Source organism: Labrus mixtus, chromosome 5 (assembly GCF_963584025.1).
Source record: "Labrus mixtus chromosome 5, fLabMix1.1, whole genome shotgun sequence".
Lineage (NCBI taxonomy): Eukaryota > Metazoa > Chordata > Actinopteri > Labriformes > Labridae > Labrus > Labrus mixtus.
Genome location: NC_083616.1, coordinates 11,580,962 through 11,601,701, shown reverse-complemented (window position 1 = coordinate 11,601,701; position 20,740 = coordinate 11,580,962). Strand labels below are relative to the sequence as shown.

At 39.1% G+C, this 20,740-nt stretch overlaps 1 protein-coding gene across 1 annotated transcript; it reads right to left on the bottom strand.

Moving 5' to 3' along the window:
- Positions 1-2,337: 2,337 nt before the first annotated feature.
- On the bottom strand, positions 2,338-20,071 carry inpp5l (inositol polyphosphate-5-phosphatase L). Its single transcript, XM_061037815.1, has 16 exons — positions 19,597-20,071; positions 14,284-14,325; positions 13,769-13,869; positions 13,368-13,455; positions 8,236-8,299; positions 7,548-7,651; positions 7,149-7,201; positions 6,420-6,539; positions 5,870-5,954; positions 5,607-5,702; positions 5,437-5,511; positions 4,146-4,219; positions 3,937-4,048; positions 3,678-3,749; positions 3,533-3,592; positions 2,338-2,695 (listed from the first exon to the last, which is right to left on the bottom strand). Exons 1-15 carry the CDS (start codon positions 19,654-19,656, stop codon positions 3,551-3,553), a joined length of 1,188 nt encoding a protein of 395 aa, XP_060893798.1. The 5' UTR covers positions 19,657-20,071; the 3' UTR covers positions 2,338-2,695; positions 3,533-3,550.
- Between the last annotated feature and the right edge of the window lie 669 nt (positions 20,072-20,740).

The window sequence follows — 20,740 nt, the reverse complement described above, 5'->3', positions numbered from 1 at the left end:
GTTCAGATTTCAAATGGTTCAGACAGACACCAGGCTCTGTCAAGGGAGACACAGGGGAATGCTGCAGGGACAAGTCTGTTTTGTTTACTCACAGCAAACATGATTCACTGGACTGTGTAAACAGTGTACTTGCATGTAGCCTAATGTACGCGTCATAAATTGTCAGTTCTGTCATATACAGTTTGCTCACTATGTTTAAAGAGAAAATTTCTTAAAATGACCGAGCATTGTACAATCTTGAGGATTTGTACATTTTCAGTAATGGATTTATGTTTTAGTGTCCCTCCAAATTGCTGGAATCTAAAAGCCTGTATTTATCTGAGTTAAACAACTGAATAAATAAATAAAAAAATGAAATGCAATAATAGTAGAAATGGTTCTCTTGATGTGTTGAGCCTTAAGGACTTTCAATCTGAGTTAAAAGTTTAGCATGGCCTCTGTTAAAGGTCAAATTTTTCATTTGCTGCAATAAAGCCCAGCTTAACATAAGAGATCAATTCTTTACCTCTGTGAAGAACACACAACACACACATACCCAAACACACACACACACCTTGGATTAAGGTGTGTAGACCTTATGTCCATTTTGCATGACAGTTCTAGATTTTTTATCTGGCCTAAACAAAACACATCTTTTTGCGTTATTTCGGTCAACATAAAGTGTGTGAGTGTAAATGTTAATGTGGTAATCTTTCTATTTAGTTCTGACACCAGTCAAGATCCACAACCCTTGATCATGAAAACAGCTGCATTTAGGAGAGTATAGGCGGTACTTTAACCAATCATGCAGGTTTATCAGCTTCTGTCAAGGTTTTAAGATGTGATCTATGCCACAGCATCTCCCCAAACAGGTGTGACTCAAACGTGTCGGTGAAATGAGGTGACTGCTGCTGTTCCAAGAAGCTAAAGATGACGGTCTCCAAATCCTAGACATGAGCTGCATCAAAGACTGCATATACAGGGCTGATAAAGACAATAAAAAACCATGGCAACATATTTATGAGGCTAATATTTATTTACAAAAGTGAATGATCACAATGATGTAGTGTTTGACCAGAGTTAATATAAAGGTAATACTGGCCTTTTAATGAACAGTGAACCGCTTTAAGGTTAGAACACACAGCACAAAGTGCCCTTGAAACAGACACCATTGTTAACGTGACTTCATCTTGTCATGGCGGGTGGAGTTTTTGCTTCCACTGAACAAAAATGACTTAAAGTCCAAATGTGAAAATCTGTGTACTGCATTCCCCCAAATAGTAAGACAGAAGAAGTTTCACAAAAAAGAAAACCTAAACACACATCAGCTGCCCCCGCCCCTCCCCCCCAACCCCCACTGTTACCATCCAGGATGGATGGATAGAAATAACCAACCACAAACATTTTAAATTCTTTCAAATAAAAAAAATCTAACCCAAACATCACAAATTAAAAATATAATAATATATATTACTGCTACAGTATGAGGCTATTAATCAACAAAACAACATGAGACAAAAGAAACATAAACAGTGCAGTGTGGGTGTGCACACACGTGAGTATATGGAACAAATATTCATACTTATGTCAAGAGATCAAGTGAGGCCACGTGAAACATAAACACTCCTTTACCATAGTTAGAAGTAAACACGTGCGGCCAATATCATTCTTTTGGTAATGATATAATATCGATGCCAACCATGAAAGGAACGGTGAGACGTCTGCACAGACACCATGTGTAACAGACAAAGAGTACAGAGAACTGTTTCTGAGTGAGGACAGATACAATCAAAACATAGAAAACTGCTGGGTTGAAACCTCTGGAATAAAGCACTTGGTATTAATGTTCAGCTGGTTCACTGAAAAACAACAAAGACTACATTCTGTAACAAGGTGAAACACTGCTGCTGCGTTTGACAGATTCATTCAGTTCTTACCTCAGCGTGCAAAGACCAAACTGCTGTAATCACTTTGTTGTTGCATTCAGAGGATTTGTAAACTTTCTAGTGTCCTTTCAAAGTCATTTCGATATTAAAATCTTCTTTTTAGTTTATAAAAATCTATTATACTGAAATACATTGTGATTAAAATGTGTTACACATTTTTGCTACACATTAAAAAACACTCCATACTTGATATGAATGATCATAATTTATAATTAAGTTTTGACATTACACTAATGTTTTTCATCATTTTTAGCTAAGAGTTCATTACACAACAGTTTTACAATACTGGATTCTGATTGGCTGATTGAACTGCTAATTATAAATGAGCCAAAATCACCCAGTTTAGTTGCTCCTTATTGATTGGAGAGTTTTAAAATTAATTTGGGCATTCAAGATTTAAAAAAAAAAAAAAAATTAACAATGCCTTTTACACACAGAATCCACATTTTGTAATATCCATGCACACAACAATGAATAGTTTAAAGTCCCAAGCTACAGTCTTAACATAAACATCATCCTTTTGTCCTGTTTAAACGTCCATGACTACAAAGAGGGATGTTTAGGACTTTCCTCTATCCATAAAAGCTTGGGGTGAATCTGTGAGCGGTGGTGGGCAGTGAGACCAGATGTGAGAAACCAGATATATGTAGACAGGGTTCCTACTCTGTCCCGACCTACAGCTGGCTGATGGATGGGTTGTGGTGGGTGATCATCCTTCTGATTACCCTCTGATACTGTGACAGAGCTCTGAGCATGGTGCGGTTATAGACCTGCAGCAGACATGTACACACACAGACGTAGATAGACATTTTATCAAACATGGCTGCAGAAGAGAAAGCGTCGGAATTACATAAAGGGCGGTGAAACAGTGTGATACTGCTTACATCACTGTCATCAGACATTCTTTACATAATGCCAAAGGTAATTGAAAAACATACAAAGCTACATTCAGAGCACATTGAACCACTTCCCTTCATAAATAAGGCTAACCACTCTTCTACAACCATACAAATGATATAAAGTACCAGGATATTAGAACTGAGAGTCTTCAAGAACTGAGAACACTAGGTAAGCTGGTTGGACCATTTGAAGGCCCCATCATTAGGTGGCTCTCGTCATTTTGCAGCCCTCTAAAGAAGGGCCCTCATGAAAAAGCAGTTTATCCTTTAAATAAATACACTTGAAAGCCAGCAAAACAAAAAATGTGGCTGTAAAAATGCCAATATGTTGTCCTGTAAAATGCATTTCTATCTGTTCGACCATCCAGACAGTAATTAATAAAGAGCAGGCCTGAGGTGCACTTAGTGTGTAGCCACAGTGACAGTGGAGAGGATTCAAAAGACATAGATCAGTGAAAGGTGCTGATCGCCTCTGGTCCCACTACACTGGACACAAAGGAGCGCTTGTGTCCCGCAGGCACTTCATCTTAGTTCATATCCCGGCTCCAATGGGCCAGCCGGGGTTATGGCTCTCCAGGGAGCCATGTAAGATTACTGTGATCTCTCTAACACACAGAGTACCCCGTCTATGGAATCACCATAGAGACACATTAACACCTCTACATGCTATACAATATTGAAACACACTACCTGGCAACATGTTCTTACCATTAAGAAAGATCCCAGTCAATTGTTATTTGTCTTCAGGGAGAAGAACAAGAAAACAGGCTGTGAGAAAAAAAAAACACACCAAAGTTATCCAACATGGCGGGTTTGTTTGCCTGCAAAATAAAGATGAAATCTGAACTGTTACCTTATGGTCACCCATACAGATGTTAGGACCAACTGTGTTGTAAACAAGTTCCTTATCACCATCGTCATCGCTCTGAAAAGAAGCATTGATTTTTATCAGCTGGACAAGAAACAAAAGAAATGTGGCATTCAAGTGAAAATGACTCACTTTATTTTGGAACTTTTCAGATATAAAATCTCATTTTATGTCGCATACATCGTTTGTTATATGATGAAACTGGCATATGGCTGTAAAGACTTGACATTAAGCACTGACTGACCCTGTGGAGGAACTCTTGGGCAGCGTGTGACATGAGGATACGATCACACCAGGCAGGACAGCGAGTGTTCATGTACTGGGTGGGTTTAGTGTTTTCTTCACTGTAGGGATAACTGAGGGAGACACAGATGGCAGTAAGGAAAACAATCAAAAGAGGAGGGAGTTTGTACATAGTATGTTAGGAACTAGTAGCTTAGGTACAATCCTGACCTCGGCGGAAATTGGATCTCTTCTTCTCGAACTACATCATAAAAGGCAGCAACTTCTTTGTCATATTTCAAAAGCTGAGGGATAGAGAAAATGACTCATTAATAGGAATGACAGGAAGTTACACGATTTAAAGACAAGCAAGAGAAACTAGGGCACTAGTAATATTGCAGCTAACTGTCACATTTATCACTTATTTTTTCCTTCCAAACTATGTATTCACTCCAGTCAAACAACATAGCTCCATTATTAAAGGTTAGATCTGCAGACAGGATCTAAACCATCATTAGGAAAGACGTGTCAGAGTACAGATAAGCAGCCTGGGACATTACAGTGTTGGGCCTCAGCCACGTGTGCTGGACAAAGGACTCAGGCTTGTATCACAGTTCTCAAGTCTGACTAGAGTTATTTTGGAGGGAACTAAACAAAGGAGTCAGGAGCGCTGAAGGAAGCCCACTGATCCCTGAATCCACAAGGACACATAAAGGACTTGGCTCCTGTAACCAGAAGACCACAGAGCAGTGCTCTGGTCGAAGATCTGAATCCTGCTACCCTCCTCCTACATCTGCCACTAAGGAAACCTGCCTGAATCTGTTGATTTAATAGTCAACAGAGTGACGATCTAACCAACTGTGCAACGATCACCAGGAGTTACCCCAAGTAAGAGCTTTGGTCTGGGCAGAAATAGTTTCAGAAATAGTTCTGTTTCTTTTATAACCACTGATAATTATGCATCATTGTTGACGAGATGTCACGTTCTGTTAATTGTCTGTTGTAAGCTGCTGCATTTGTTTTATTGTGATGAACCGCCGTGTTCACCAATGTGTGTAATGCTATGCTAGTTTACCTTCAGTCAACGGCTTTCACAAACAGAAAGACCAGTGTACCCGCCGTTGAATCAAAGTCCGGCCACTGGCTTTCTGGTGTTTAAGTAACAGTTACTGAACTCAGCTCAGAGAGCTCAAACTATTTCAAAAGGCAGCCACACGGCTTCCTTTGTTGTCCACCATTTTGTCACCATGTGACGAAGCCACATGGTGCATTGTCTCTCTCCACCATCTTGTTTTCTCTCTCTCTCATCCACACACACACACACACACACACACACAAGTGCCCCAAGAGTTGATTAAACATAGTTTAATGATATTGTTATTTATATTATCAATAATTAAATATAATTATTAAAGAATATAACCAAAGTTGACTTGATACAACCCCAACAACAGGTTAGAGCCAAAGCAGTCGCTGTTGTGGGGTTGATATCATCAATGTGTATCAAACAGTGTATTCTTACGGCTCTGCCATTGTCCTCCCTGAAAACCGCCTGGTGCACGTAAGCAAAGAGCTTCTCCTCAATGTGCAGCAGCACCTGCATGTGAATTGAGGACAGATAAAGTAGCAGCAGCAGCAGCAGCATAACAGAAGATGTCAGCGACTTGCCCTTACTGAATCAGTTTTAATCACCTGATGGTCGTTGTCTTTTTCTTCACAGATGATCCTCGCCACTTCATTACTGCTGTCCTTCTTCACTGTCTGAATTTCTGCTGAAGTGGACAGATGCTGCACACAGAAACACAAACAGACAAGAGGCCGGGTCACCTAATACATATCAATTATAGATATATGTATATATATATATACATATATATATATATATATATGTACATATATATATATATATATATAATCTTCTGCTTGCTTGAAGAGAAATAAAAGTTGTTTCCTACCTGTACAAGACTCAGCGCATCCAGACGGAAGTTGAAATCTCCAAACAGGAAAAAAGGCAGAGCAGTGAAGCGGTTGTCTGATATCCTAGAAAATAAAATAATAATAAATAAAAAGCATTGTCAGGGATAACACAGATGTTTTTGTTGACTCATTATAGAAATATAATTATCTTCGGGGTAGTCTGTTATTTTCCATAAGATAAGACATACTTGAGAAGATAAAGGCTATTGGATAGCAAAAAGAATATCCACAGATGTACTGATATTAAAAAAGAGTTCAGTCTAGACATGCTTTTTTTTTATTCCAATAGGATAACTTTTGTTCCAATATGGGGCCGTGTAAATTAAAAATCAATAAAAATACATATTGATTGATTGAATTGATTGTCTTTGGCTTTGTCAATTCGGTTCAGAGAAACGTAAACAGAGTTACGTAAAGTAAGGACCATTTAGTGTATCTCTGTTTGAGCTGTAGGGAGAGTGTATTTGCTGTTATTATGTACACTGAGCAGTAAAGATTTCCATGTTTGAATGCTCTTCAGAACCTGACCTGTTGATGACATATCTGAGAGCATTTTTGCGGTTGGCTGAGTAAATAGAAGGACTGGAGTTGCAGGCAATGAGGTTGGAGGCATCATGGAAGAGGTGGACATTGACCAGGTCCAAACCTCTGTGAAGAACACACAGGCGCGCGTGCACACACACACAAACACACGCACGCACACACGCAAACACAGGAAACAGTGAGGAATGAAACAGTAAAATGCGTATCACTCATGAGCATCTTTTGTATTAATACGTTGATTCATGTTAATGCTGAGAGCAACAACAAGCACATTTGTCTTTTGTGTAATTTTTTTTACTTTGGAATATATATAACAATTCATGGTTCTCTGCTCCATTTGTGAAAAAAAAATAGTGACAACTGTTCTCACAATAAGCAGCACCTCGTGATTTAAAATTAAATTTTCACTACAATTCAGTGAATACATTTGGCTAAATAATAAAAAAAACATGTGCACAGACATACCAAAATTGACATGTTGTCGCTTAAGTATTGTACGTGCACTATTTTTGAAACCATTTCTGAGAACAGTTCACACACAAAGTTTCAAAGCAGTTTGAGGCGACACACAGCATAAGATCACAAGAGTGAAAGTTGTGCTCAAAAAGATGTCAGTTATCAGTACAGATTTTACATTTACTGGATTTGACAATCAAAAAGCAAAAGTGAGTGGAACCCTGAGCTGTCTTTTATCAGGGTGACCATAGTACGTACTGGTTGTGTATGATCCAGCGGGTCCTCATGAAGCCCTTTCTGGACCACTTGAACTGCAACAGAGACAGATGAGAGTGAGTCACTAAACAGCAGTGAGCCGTGTCTTTGAAGGGCCAAACTGATCATTATTGATTCTTTCACATAATTTGTCTCATCTCCCTGTCAGAGTGGGCAGACAGCCCACTACAGCCCCAGTAGACTCATTTGTCCCAACATCTCCCTTTGGCCCTCACGTACCCCTCCCCACACCCACACACACACACACACACACACACACACACACACACACACACACACACACACACACACACACACACACACACACACACACACACACACACACACACACACACACAAATGCAGTCATCCACAGATGCACACTCTTGCATACATACTCACATCAGGCCAGAAATTCTTTGGGAATTTTTCTTTCTCCACTGTGGTGACACTGTCCAGAGAGCCCACGTACTTATTTTGCCCTGATACCGCTTTGAAATCCTTAACTGTTAGAGGGGGGGTGGTGGGGGGTGGGGGGGAGGGAGAGGGATGACATGTAAAAGAGTGAGAAAACATGCAAACAGCAATCAATAAACTGGTGTTAACCTCATCAGAGCGGCATACGAGATGAGAGAATCTATAAGCGAGCCATTAGATTGTGTTTGGTGTACAACAATCGGTTAGGGTGGCAGCTGCAGGATGTTTATGGTTCTTCCATAAGCTTTTCTGAGGAGCTTTTTCACGACTAACGTGACTGGACTATGCAGCAGCAAAATAACAGCTCCACTTTAAATTCAGGTGCTTTGCAAATACATGGTTGAAAATGTTGGCAATCAAGATGTCATTATATAGAGAAATGTCCTGACATGCCTGATATTAAAATACCTTGCCAATCATAATGCAACATTGACGTTTACCGGCCTGATGTTGTGAGCCATTTATGAGCCTTTACCAAAACAGTGCAGAATGAAAGGGGAGGGTTACGTGTTGTGGACATTTTTCCATGAAATTTAAAAGCAATATAGATCCATCCCAGCTGACAAACATGAAAATATCAGAAATCATCAGGAATGAGGAGTAAAAGTTTTACCATTAAAATCATACTGCTGGATGTTTTCCAGTGTCTTGTGGATGAAGTACATACTCCCCAAAGCCTGCAGAGAGAGAGAGAGAGAAAGAGAGAGAGAGAGAGAAAGAGAGAGAGAGAGAGAGAGAGAGAGAGAGAGAGAGAGAGAGAGAGAGAGATAAAGCACATTCATTTAAAACGACTGATAAATGCACAAGCATCTGAATATTCCCAAACCATTTAATTTTTACAACATTAAAAAACAGAATGGTTGCATAAAGTGCAGCTGTTGTAAAATAAATCCATGCTGTTATAACATTTTACTGCAGACTTTAGCTTTAGACAAAGGGTACAAGAAAATCCCTGAAACGTTTTTTTCATGTTTGGTGCAGTAAAAAACGTGAACACAACTCTTCAAACACAAATTCCTGACTTGGTACATTTACTTACTCATATTTATTATAAACTTAATTTCTTCAGCACCCTTCAAACTACAATTGAATGTTTCTCAACAGCTTAATAACATCTGAATTTAATAAAGTGAAAACATAAAATAATTCAAATATATATCACAGAAATAAACTCAGATAGTGTATAGCATAAAGAGCTTCTGTGTGGAGCTTTTTGGCACCCCATGTGAACAAAGTGACACCTATAACGTCTTACTGTCTGAATGTATCTGCTTTTACTTGCTAATGTTGTCTCTGATTATTCTTTCACTAACTTTATCCCCTGTTTTCTTTTAGTTTGTCTACCTGCTTCTACAGCTCATGTTCCTGTTGGTTGTTTGTACTAGCTCTGTTTATGTCTCTGAGTTAATGTTAATATTATCAAGTCTTTGCTGATTTTGTTCTGTACATGTGGAATTAATTAATATCTTTAACAAACAAACTCATCCTGCATCTTAACACTTCATCGGACACCGACCCCACAACTGCTGTTTCTTAATAACTTAATGGAAATAATCAATCTCTGATCGCTTCTAAGTCCAAATGTGAAAATCCCAAAGAGTAAGACAGAAGAAGTTTCACAAAAGAGAAAACATAAACATCAAAACACACCCTCCAGGATGGATGGATTAAAATAACCAACCACAAACATTTTAATTTGTTCAAATAAAAAAATCTAACCCAAAATTCACATATTAAAAATATAATAATATATATTACTGCTACAGTATGAGGCTATTAATCAACAAAACAACATGAGACAAAAGAAACATAAACAGTGCAGTGTGGGTGTGCACACACGTGAGTATATGGAACAAATATTCATACTTATGTCAAGAGATCGAGGCCACGTGAAACATAAACACTCCTTTATCATAGTTAGACGTGTGGGTGTGCACACACGTGAGTCCATCAATCAGCCAATCAGTCTTTAGAGAACTGTTGCTGAGTGAGGACAGATACAATCAAAACATAGACAACGGCTGGGTTGAAAAACAACAAAGACTACGTTCTTTGTAATTAAGAGACAGAAATATTAATTTCAATCTGTTTCATAACCAGATTCAAACTTCTCACGGGAGCTTAAAATGGATTTATTTTATTTTATTAATAAAATAAAATAGGATTTATCAGACCTATACAGTGAAGAATGGGCAACGTGCAACCTAAGAGTTGTGTTTTTAAAAGATGATGTGCCTGATATACACCAGCAATCTTTTTCAAAAAGTGAAGTGCCAAACTGTATGCTTCTTTTAGATTAAACACAATAAAATGTTGGTCTTCATAATGTTTTTTAAATAGAACCATATAGCTCTCTGTGTGACCCCGTCCCATTTAGGCTGGTTTTACAGCACTCACAAAATAAATAAAAAACATCGATATGGTAACAAAAACCACAGAAATCATCCGAACACAACGTCTGACTTGATGAATTGAATTGTTCATTTTGCCATCATGTGAGCTGAATGGTGAGCTTTGTATTGAATGATTCAGTGTGACACACAGTATATTGTAACTCTCCCAAAGACTCATGAAACTTTAAAGAATAGAAACCATCAGACTGAACACACAACTGAGCACATCCACTCACGGCTCCTCATGCTCCACTTCAGCACCCAATCATCCCTGACATGCTGCTGACAATTTTTAATGTACTAACTGCCTGCTCCACTGATCTGATTAATCACGGCCCGAGAGATCAATAGAGACAGAAAATTAAAACAATTTAAAAGGTATTAAGCAGTAGGCCTGCTGTCTGCCAACGCTGTCGCTGTGACTGGGGTCCGAAGAAAAATCAACCAGCACTCAGAGGGCTCTGGGCGTGATGGACCGCTGTGCCCCCCCCCCCCTTCAAACACACACACAGACACACACACACACACACACACAGAAACATCCAGTCGGCGCATGAGAGATCTCTCCCTGAAGACATCATTTATCTTCAGTGCCAAAGAACTCCTCATTTCATAAAATTGAAGGGTCTCGGAGGTAGTGAGTGAAAATTAGCGAACAACTTGTCCAAACTTCAGATTTGGAGTTATTCGAACAAGCCTGATCGAGTTGTTAGCTTGATGCTAAAGCTAAAAGCTCACCTAAAGAATGTCAACAAGACACACATTTAAAAAAAAAAAAAAAAAAGTCTTATTTAACAGTTAGAGCAAAAATTATTATTCAAGGATTTAAAATATAGTGTAATTAGCTCGGGAAAACGGATCTAAACTCTGACATGTTTACGTAGAATCTGTAACAGTTTCATGTTTAAAGTGTCAGCAAAGCACAAACACACACTCAAACACACATTCTCCTCCACATACTCTGCCAAACACCTATCTTCATCAATCAGGTTTGTGCACAGTTTAATAAAAAAATATTGACTTACAAGTGATTTTTTATCAAAACACCATTTGTACTGGGAATGCATGCAAGTCTGCCCCCTCTGCTGCTGCAGCCCCTCTGAAAGGAGAACCCCCCAAACTCTCTCTTGGCCACATAACTGATGATCCACAGCCGAGGGGAAACAAATTGAAAATCAATGCAGGTGGCACAGACGAAATGAGAATGAGACATTGGGAGGGGTGGGAGTGGAGGAGGCTCTCGGGGCAAACAGTGGAGGGTGCAAACACCGGTGCGCAGGGGAAACTTGGTCCCAGCTGTCTTTTACCCCCCCCCCCCTTCACACTTTATTTATCGTGCACAAATGGGCTGGGATCAATAGTTTTAATCTAGAGTTAAATGTATTGACTTTGGCCAGTCTCCCCAACACCTGGAGATTGACTTTCCTCGTTTTACTTCACACACCTTCGGTCTACGAATGCAGCCGTTGACCCCTACTGTCACACACACAGTGTGTGAGGGAGGAGTAAGGGTTAATGGTTTAAGAAATCCTGACACACAGGTGAGGGAAGTCTTACTGGTACCAGAGGGCTGAATTCCCCACAAACTTATGCTGACAAACCTGTTAACCTGTTAAACTACACGTGTAAATTCCAAACAAAGAACAGAAGGGAAACATGTGCGTGTTGTTGTGTGAGGGTCAAAAAAAAAAATCTAGAATGGGCGCGTAAGAGCAGCTCACACCTGGAGACAGACAGCGTGTTCAGAGATAGATGGAGATAAGATATGGAGGCATGGACTTACTTGACTTGTCTTTAAGGACATGTCTTTAGTCTGTAGCCACTCTGTGGAACTCCTAGAACATTGTTTCATGCTATATGTAAGAGATACACGTGTTGTTTATCTCATTGAGGCGTCCCACCCAGGAAACAGGAAAAAATAAAAAAAATTCACACAAAGATAAACACACACTCCCACACAACAAACCAGATAATCACATGGACAACAAATATGTACACCTATCGCTAGAAATGTTTCGATGCCTATATTTTGATTAGATGCTGAGTAACAATCTGAGTCTGGTATCATAAGGATTAAAATAATATACTAACTGCTATGATTTGTAACAGCTGTATACCTTGGGATTCCAACACCATCAATGATGTCTGTCCTCCTGACTGAATGAATGAATCTTAACTCTAAAAACAGGCTGAGCACCTAGAAACAGGCTTAGCTGACAAGCAGAGGCTCCAGTTTTTCTCCTATTCTAGTGCCTTGTCACTGATTTTGGGAGACATTTTTTGTTTTATCACATTGATATTGAAATTCTTGCTGTCCATTATTTATTTATGGGTGTGTACAACTTAAATTGTCATGATTAAAGGAAGAATGTTACACATAAATACAGTAGAAATCAAGGATATCCTGTGTAACTGTCTCTCTGAGTCATGACTGTGTACAGTCAGTGAGAAGCTTGAGTCTGGCCAGCTGTCTTGTTGTCGGAGCCGTGTTTACATCATCTTTACATGGACGAGACAGCCTTGCGCATAAAGCTGTATAAGTCAAGGACTAGAGAAAAGAAGAATAACATACTCACCGCTTATTCTGTAAGTGTAATTAGATCACGTCATGTCAATTTAAGTGCAACATGAAGCTATGAGTTAACCACGCGTGCTAACATTAGCCTGCTAAGTGCTAGCACAAACACGCAGGCCACAGTCAATTGCTGCTCGAGCAAAGGACAATTTTGTCCGCCGTTTGCCCTTGATGGTGCTTAGTTATTGTGCATTCTAATTGATAACTCCTTCGTGCGAACAGGAGTTGAGAGGGGGTTGGAGGTGTGTCGTTGGAGGAGAGCGGAGGCTTCAGAATAGCTGAATTTTCGCCAAACAGCAGTTTGTTTTGGTTTAATGCTGTTGCTCAAGGGCGACATCTACTGGATCATAAAGTCGCACATTCTTCCTTTAACTTGCTGTCATGTCGTGTATCAGGAAGCTCTACTCTTCCCATATATATTTCAGAATAAAACCTCCAGATTTATAAAATATGAACAAACCTAAGAGTATAAGGCAAATGCATATGTGCATACAAATAATACCAAAAGTAAAAAGGACTTCACAACATTCTTATGACCTTAAAATACTTCCAAATGGCCAATGTTTTCTAACACCACACAGGCTGATATTGTAGGCCTTGTCAATAGATGTGACGTCTTCTGATGCCTTTCCCAGAGACTTGAACATCAACCAGCTCTGCATTAAAATCAACATCAACCTCACACCTCAAACCACCTTTGAACACTAACATGGAGGAGGGCTCCATCTCGTGGAAGCTTACGTGAACTACACTGACTGAGTCGTCCGTCTTTCTTACCGTGAAGCTGTTTTCTGCTTGAAACTGGTTGTCCACATAGATGCTGACCCTGTCATAGTCCTTCATTTCCTTACTGGACTCAATGCTCCTGCAAACAACAGAGAACCACAGATCTATTGTCATGCAGGAGAATAAAAAGCTGAACCCTTTGACGCAGAGTTAAAGACAATACTCTATAAATTGATTAGACACTGCAGGAAATGATTTAGTTTATAGTGGATTTAATAAAATCTAAGTAATTTTGACTGTTTTCTGGACAAATTGTTTACTGCTTATAGATAATTAAAGAACAAAAATGATTCATTAATCGTAAAACAAGTAAATGATATGAATACATAAATGTAGTTGCAGACCATGGCCTACAATATACATGTATGATTAGTCACCCCCTGGACTCCTACCAAAAGAAGTCTTCAGCATGACCCATGTTGGCCATGTAGTCCTTCCCTCCCACCTCCTGGAAGTGCAGCGCGATGAACTGTGGTTTGTAGTTGTGGATAGTCTGTGACGAAGCAGCACAAACATGTCTCAGTCAACTGATTTTACATTACAGATCAATGATGAGTAAAGAGGGTTAACACTGTCCAACAACAGGACAAAAGCAACTATACATTGGGGATAAATGTTAATACATTTCTGTGTTTGCCTGCAATGACCATATTATTGGTCATCATCACAGAATCCCTTTTTTACCCGAGGGAGAGGGCGCTGATGCTTCTATCTATGGGATGTCTACTAAATTATGTTGTCAACAAAAGTGGGCAGGACTAACGAACAAAGGTTTAATTTGTCTGAAATGCACAAGACAGACTAGTCATGAAATCATAAGAGAAAGATATGTTTCACCGTCAGTATTGAGTGTGAATATCAAATCTTTGAAACTGTAAGTAAGGATTGATGTGAGACAGCAGCTTACCTTGTACAGTTCTTGTAACCATTCATTTTGAATTTCACCCACCTATAACAAGAAAAAGAGACGAATCATCAAAGTGTGTGGAAGAAATAGTTTAAAATCAAATAGCAACACTAAAATAATTCACTTCTCTGCCACATGGGGGCAGTGTAACATGCTGTACACACACCACTAACATCAAGCAAACAACAATGTTATGCTAACAGGTTAGAAAACAGTTTATTTTTATATACCCAGCAGGTATAGAGAAACTTGAGCACTCATGTAGTTAAAAGCCAGGATAGGCCATTTATGTTAGAAGAATAGTTTTTGTTATATGTGTTGAAATGTGCTAAACATCCTAACAAACATCAATAACACTGATGCTCTGGTGAAAAAGAGCATACACTTTGACTGTTGAAGTCCCATCCCAGTCACTACATTCTGACAAAATGTTATTATTTATAAGTATTTAATTCAAACTGAATTAATTGATTTGATGGCTTGCTTTCCTGTCTATATCAGAATTATTTTCCCTCCTCAAGATAAAGCACAATCCCATAATGGTGAGTTTTAGTTTATGCACAGGAAGGAAAACTCAACATCAAACATACTCATTCTAATCTCACAAAGGACCTAACCAAACGTAACACTTCTACTAAACTAGTTGTAATAGAGCCCAGCGCTCCAAACATCTGTGACCCCGGTGCAACTCACATTATATCGGCAGACCAAAGAGGATCTAATCCAACCAAACAGCCAGGGCATGATTTTAAATCACCAGCTCCACAATCTGTCAGCCAGGAAGAACTAAACAGACTGTATGCAAATTATGTTGTTGGAGAAATGCTGCTCATATCCACTGTAATGTCTGTTGCCTTCAAAAAACATAATTAACACAATACCTATACATGTTGATGATGGCTACAAAGTTCTATGAAATTTAGTTGTTTCCTCTCACTCTGCCACAGCAACACTAAATCATGTGTGCATTGATGAGTTTTAAAGCAACGCTAACATAACTTCACTAAGTAACTAATTACTCTAATCATTCAGGAACTCAGTTAGTAAATCTGTTACTTTTTGATAGTATACATAGTTTAATTAATTGAACATTTTACCTCGATTACGATAAATGAACGATTATTTTGTTTTTGTTTTTTGACTTCATAGTTCACTGACGAGGTCTCTACTGTAAATATGCTCAACTATTAAAGCTGGGATATTTCTTATAATGAAAGAGTGCATATCTGATGAACTATTTTGTGGTTATTTATTGAATATTTCAAACTGAAATCAAAGCATCGCTTGAAATGAAAACGACACATTTTGGTTTGAAAGTAGAAATGAACTTCTCTGAAACCGTAGAAAATAAATGACTTGCATTTCTTGCAAAGAGTTTTTCCGCAGTGTTTACATTTGACATCTTTTGTTCGGTGTCGTCTTCCCTAAAGACAAAATCCAAACAACGGACATTGCTACCATGTCGCGGATTGGACGTGTTGTCACGTGACTCTGAAAATAATCGAAATAATCGATTCGTTTTCGTTTAATTTCCCAGCCCTACAAGATAATGATGAAATTGAGCACTTGTAGTGGTGGGATGAAAAGAGAAGTCTTATATAAGTGCAGTCAATTTACCCCTTATCAGCTCACAATAATAATAGTTTATTTGGCAGCCCACCATGGTTAACTCATAGCTTCACCACCCTCTAGTTCTAAATGGTCATTTCTGGCTACATCCACAGTCTGACATTGGCACACATTGGCACACATTTGATCACATTAGTTAGTTATTGTCCCCACTCAAGTTTTTATCCCTGAACACATTTCTTTTCCTCTCTAAATTTCCGCTTGTGCGACTAACTTGTATAGCTGAAAACACTGGTTGTTTGAGGAACTTTTATTTTGTGTTCATTTTGATGGCCTTGTAGACAAATAGGTACATTTTATTTCTTCTAATTATGTACATTCATGATAAGAATTTTTAAGACAGAATATCTTAACTGACTAACAAATGACAAGTAGGAAACGTTTCAAGAACAAATGTAAACAAAGGCTCTTCGTTCCGGGTGCTAGAAAACGCTTTGTCAGAAACCAACCTGGGGACAACAGTAACAGACATTAAAAAACTATAAAGTATACTCACTGTATTTTTCTTTTAGATCATAAAGAAGCATTGGTACGTAATTGTGTCTGTTTTTTTACCAGATAAAACTTTTCACAGCACATTAAATTCACCGAGGATCCAACAGCAGCCAACACTTTGACACTAGCTAAGTTTCAGAGAAATTCTATTTTAACAACAGACACAATATTTATCTGAGAGTTCACATATGAGTCCCATGTTTCACATCTCACCTACCTAATTCACGCGTGTTTGATCATAAAGTCCGGCAAAAAGTCTCCCTACAACCTTTTGACTTCTGTCTTGAAAATGACATCGCCAGCGAGCTGACAGGCAGGTCAAATGGAAGTCATGAATCTCAGACAGGAAATTCTCAGAGCTAATATCAACTCTGAGCAGGTTAAAACAAACAATGAAAGGGTCTGGAAATATTATCCTGTGCTTTCTACTGCGCGTGTGTGTTCCAGGATGTAGTCTCATTCAAGTATAGCTGCACCTTTTATGATGCACACATCACCCCAATGATGAGTTCAATGTTGCATGGACACCTGACAGGTGAGAACACTATGTGTAAGGCAGGTAGATATACCTTACACACAACAATCCAACAAGGTTATGGCTCATTTAGTAGGACTTTTCTTTTCTGAAGTCAAAGTTTAGACGACATATTTAAGATGAGGATGACAGGATTTGTCAGGAAAGATATGATAAACAGTGAGACATCAATGTTTCCTTCATTAAAGCTGTGTCTCTGATTCTTACACACCTGCGTCAGAGTTTGTTTAGCAGAATGGTTGCAAAGTGAAACAAAAGCTGCTAATAGGTGGGTTAATAGTAGCTGAGAAATGGCTTTGCATAGTGTATTTGCATGGCCGTGTGAAGGGGATGGCTGCGGTCAATGTGACCTACTGTACTGTAGAGGACTCGTCACTCATCACTTTTTCCACTGACCCTGATTCATTTCATAATAACTCTAGTTCTTTGTAATATAGCATTAAGTAAGGTCTTTTACCTGCTTTTTGTAACATGACAAAGAGTAAGGTATTTTACTTGCTTTTTGTAAAGTGTCTCGAGATAACACTTGTTATGAGTTGCCGCTATACAAATAAAAATTGATTGATTGATTGATGTTTTAGAGGAACGTCTCATGCACAATTGTTCTCAAAATGTAAATCTAGTTGTTAAATGTCGTGAAAACCTAGATTTAAAACAGTGTATCCTCCCCCACTTTGTTGCATCCTAGCAAAGTGTCAAGCAACAAGACCAGACACGTTGAACTAAAGAGGTCCTGAGAAGGCTTCAACAAAAGCTCTCCAAAGAAACTGGTAACTGGTAAGAATCCAGGACAGTGATTAAGTTGATGCTTTATTGCTTTATCTCCCAGCAATTACACCTCCTCCAGAGTATCTTTAGTCTGACACATTCTGTAAGGATAAAGATCAAATTTCAGGTTTGTTGAAATGTATTGAATGCAGTCTATTCAGAGCCACTCACTACAAACATGTAATTCGTATAGTCAAGGTTTCTGATATTGTGTCATATAAAGAGTAATACTTTGAATTCACTGGATCACTGGCTAACTGCTCTGTCAAAACACTTGGCTGCTCCAGCACTTTAATGGAGTAGGATTTAACCTGTGAAGTGCTTAAGGTCTTGCTCTTATTCTGACGGCTGGTTGAACATTTAGGAGTATTTGTTTAGAGCAATGGGGAGCCTAAGTTAGTAGAAAAGTTCATGTCCCGTGGGGGAAGATTTTCATCTGTTTACATAACTTCCACAATGGGATCTAACATGTTTTCATTGGAGACAGATTTGGCAACCGGAAACATGGTCCTGTGCCAAATTTCCATGACTTTAAGAGCTCTCCTCTCTGCAATGTTGGAAAGTTTTGTTAACCCCGTACAGACAAAAACTAAGAACCCTGAATTTTATTCTATGTCTTTAGAATAGTTGAATCCCTCTAATCCCCTAATGTTTCAATGTCTGAGACATCATTAGCTTATATAACATAATATAACACAGACTATTGAATAATACAGGGCCATCTTGTTCTGTCTAACATTATTAACAGTGTTTTTTTTTTTGCAGGAATTGATTGCACATAGCACAATCGCAACTTGTGGAAGGGGAAGATGATTTTGGGGGGAGGGGCACACATGGACGGGATCCATGTAAGGCTGAATTCTGGAAGCAAATGCAGGGAGGACTTACACTTCTTAACTGAGTCTAAACCAATACATGAAAAATGTACATGAGAGGTCAAGGATTATCAGCACACCCAGACTGTCAACCCTGTGGTTAACATGGGTGTTAGTCTGAAATGCTGAATTAGATTGGGGGGGGGGGGAGGGGGGTTGATTAACCCAATGTATCCTCACTATAAACTATAACTGTTACAGTGATAATGATCCTCACCAAGATATGCAGGAGCAAAACCAACAAAGCAGAGGTAGTGCGAAATACAGGCTTATAGCCTATGTCACAGAACGAGTTGATAATAATACTGTAAACTCATAAATAAATGAACTATAACATTTGTTTGAAAGAGTATTTTGACATGGATGAAACTGTTATTATGCCTTTGTATTGTCTTAGCTGCTTATCTTCCCCCACAGTTTTAATAGGCTGTAAGTTATCAACATATAATGCCTACATTTCAGATCACTAGCAGACATAAACTTACATTTTCCCAGGGTCAGTCATTGTTTGGGTGCAATTAAAATAAAAAAACATTTGTAAGGCAGAACACCTCAGCCTCACTGCATCGCAGACTACAGGTCACAGATTGTACGGTGAGGAGTTTATAGCTCACCTCTTCACTACCAGAGTGACTGAAAGCAGGTCACGTGTTAAACAGGTAGTCAAGTTTACGAGACGTGTTACGACGGGTTTCAATTTATTTTAAACCAACAACAGCAAACGGGCACTATAGACTATTGCTGTTTAACTAAAGACGACGAATTGATGCTATAGTGGTATTGCATGCTTATTAAGCGTTACATACAGTAGTAGTAGGCTAAAGGTCACTTAACACACTGTGTGTTGTCACAAATGTGTGAGGATGTGTCAGCAGCTGAAGCAATGTGAGGTCCAAACTTAGCTCTCTTACACTTATCAGACTTATCATTTATCTATCAGCCTAACAGCGTTACGTATAATCCTCTGGCAGCATGGAGTTGTTTTAATGTAACTCTTACCAGCTTACTTACATTGTCAAAGAGTGAGCCGACATTTGCGGTGACGAGCAGCACGTCAGTGTACGTTTCCATGTTAACGATCCTCCTCAAACAGCGAGAGGAAACTCCGTGGCGTCGCCAAATACGACAACAGTTCCTCTCCGGCAGCTTATGAAGGCTTAATTTGTGGGCACAAACACGACTACCACTGCTTAAAATACACCGGCATCCCCCTGGTGACTCTGTGTCGCTTCTGGTCCAACTTGTTCGAGGAGGGCGGGATGTGGTGTTTTGTCGTCTTCATATACCGGAGCGGTGTTCACTTTCATCGTCTCACCGAGGAGCAGTAGCCTGAGTTTGTTTAATAGCCGACATGGGTGGATTTCCGCCTCCACTGCGTTAATTGGACTAGTAGCTTCTTAGAGGACTTAAACCCGCCTGGACGGTGCATCTGCTGCTGCCCTGACAAACGCTCAGGACCGAGCACAGTCTGAATGTTGGGCATTGAACTCGGCTGCTCCGCCTCCTCCACTCAAGACTTCTTTTACACTCTTCCTTATGCTGACTTTATCATCGTGGCTGTCACCCCAAAGTGAAACCACCTCTAAAATAATCCCATAAGAGGCTATTTGAGTGCACTTAAAATATCTAGACTAAAAACATGTTTTATAACTACAACAAAAGCCATGTAGACTACTTTTGAATTAGCCCATGTTTAGTTAAGATGAAAGTAACGAATAAATCAACTGAGGACTCCACACAGCATTACATAACACACAGCTCAAAAACAGGAAGTTTGTCAATTTCTTCCCGTGAAACTCATTACTGTCAATGTAATATCCTCCTCTTGAGAACTCAGTGTGCCTTCACAATTATTATTCTCCTCCAGGCATGAGATAGGCCTATATTAGTGCAGGATGGTCTTATCATTAAATGTAACTCAGGTAGTACTGTACCCCCTTATACAGTACAAACCTATGTCAAATGAGTGCTGTTCTACTGAAAACAGCACAGCAGCAATTAAGTCGTAAAGAGAAGGCCTACTGTGTTACATGACCACTGATAAAAGGCTACTGGTATTTGCTTTGGTGGCCTTCTTATCGATCAATCTAGATAAACTAGACCGTTGTAGCAACCTGAACAGAACGGATGAGGTGGAGTTATAGTTTTAAGTCTC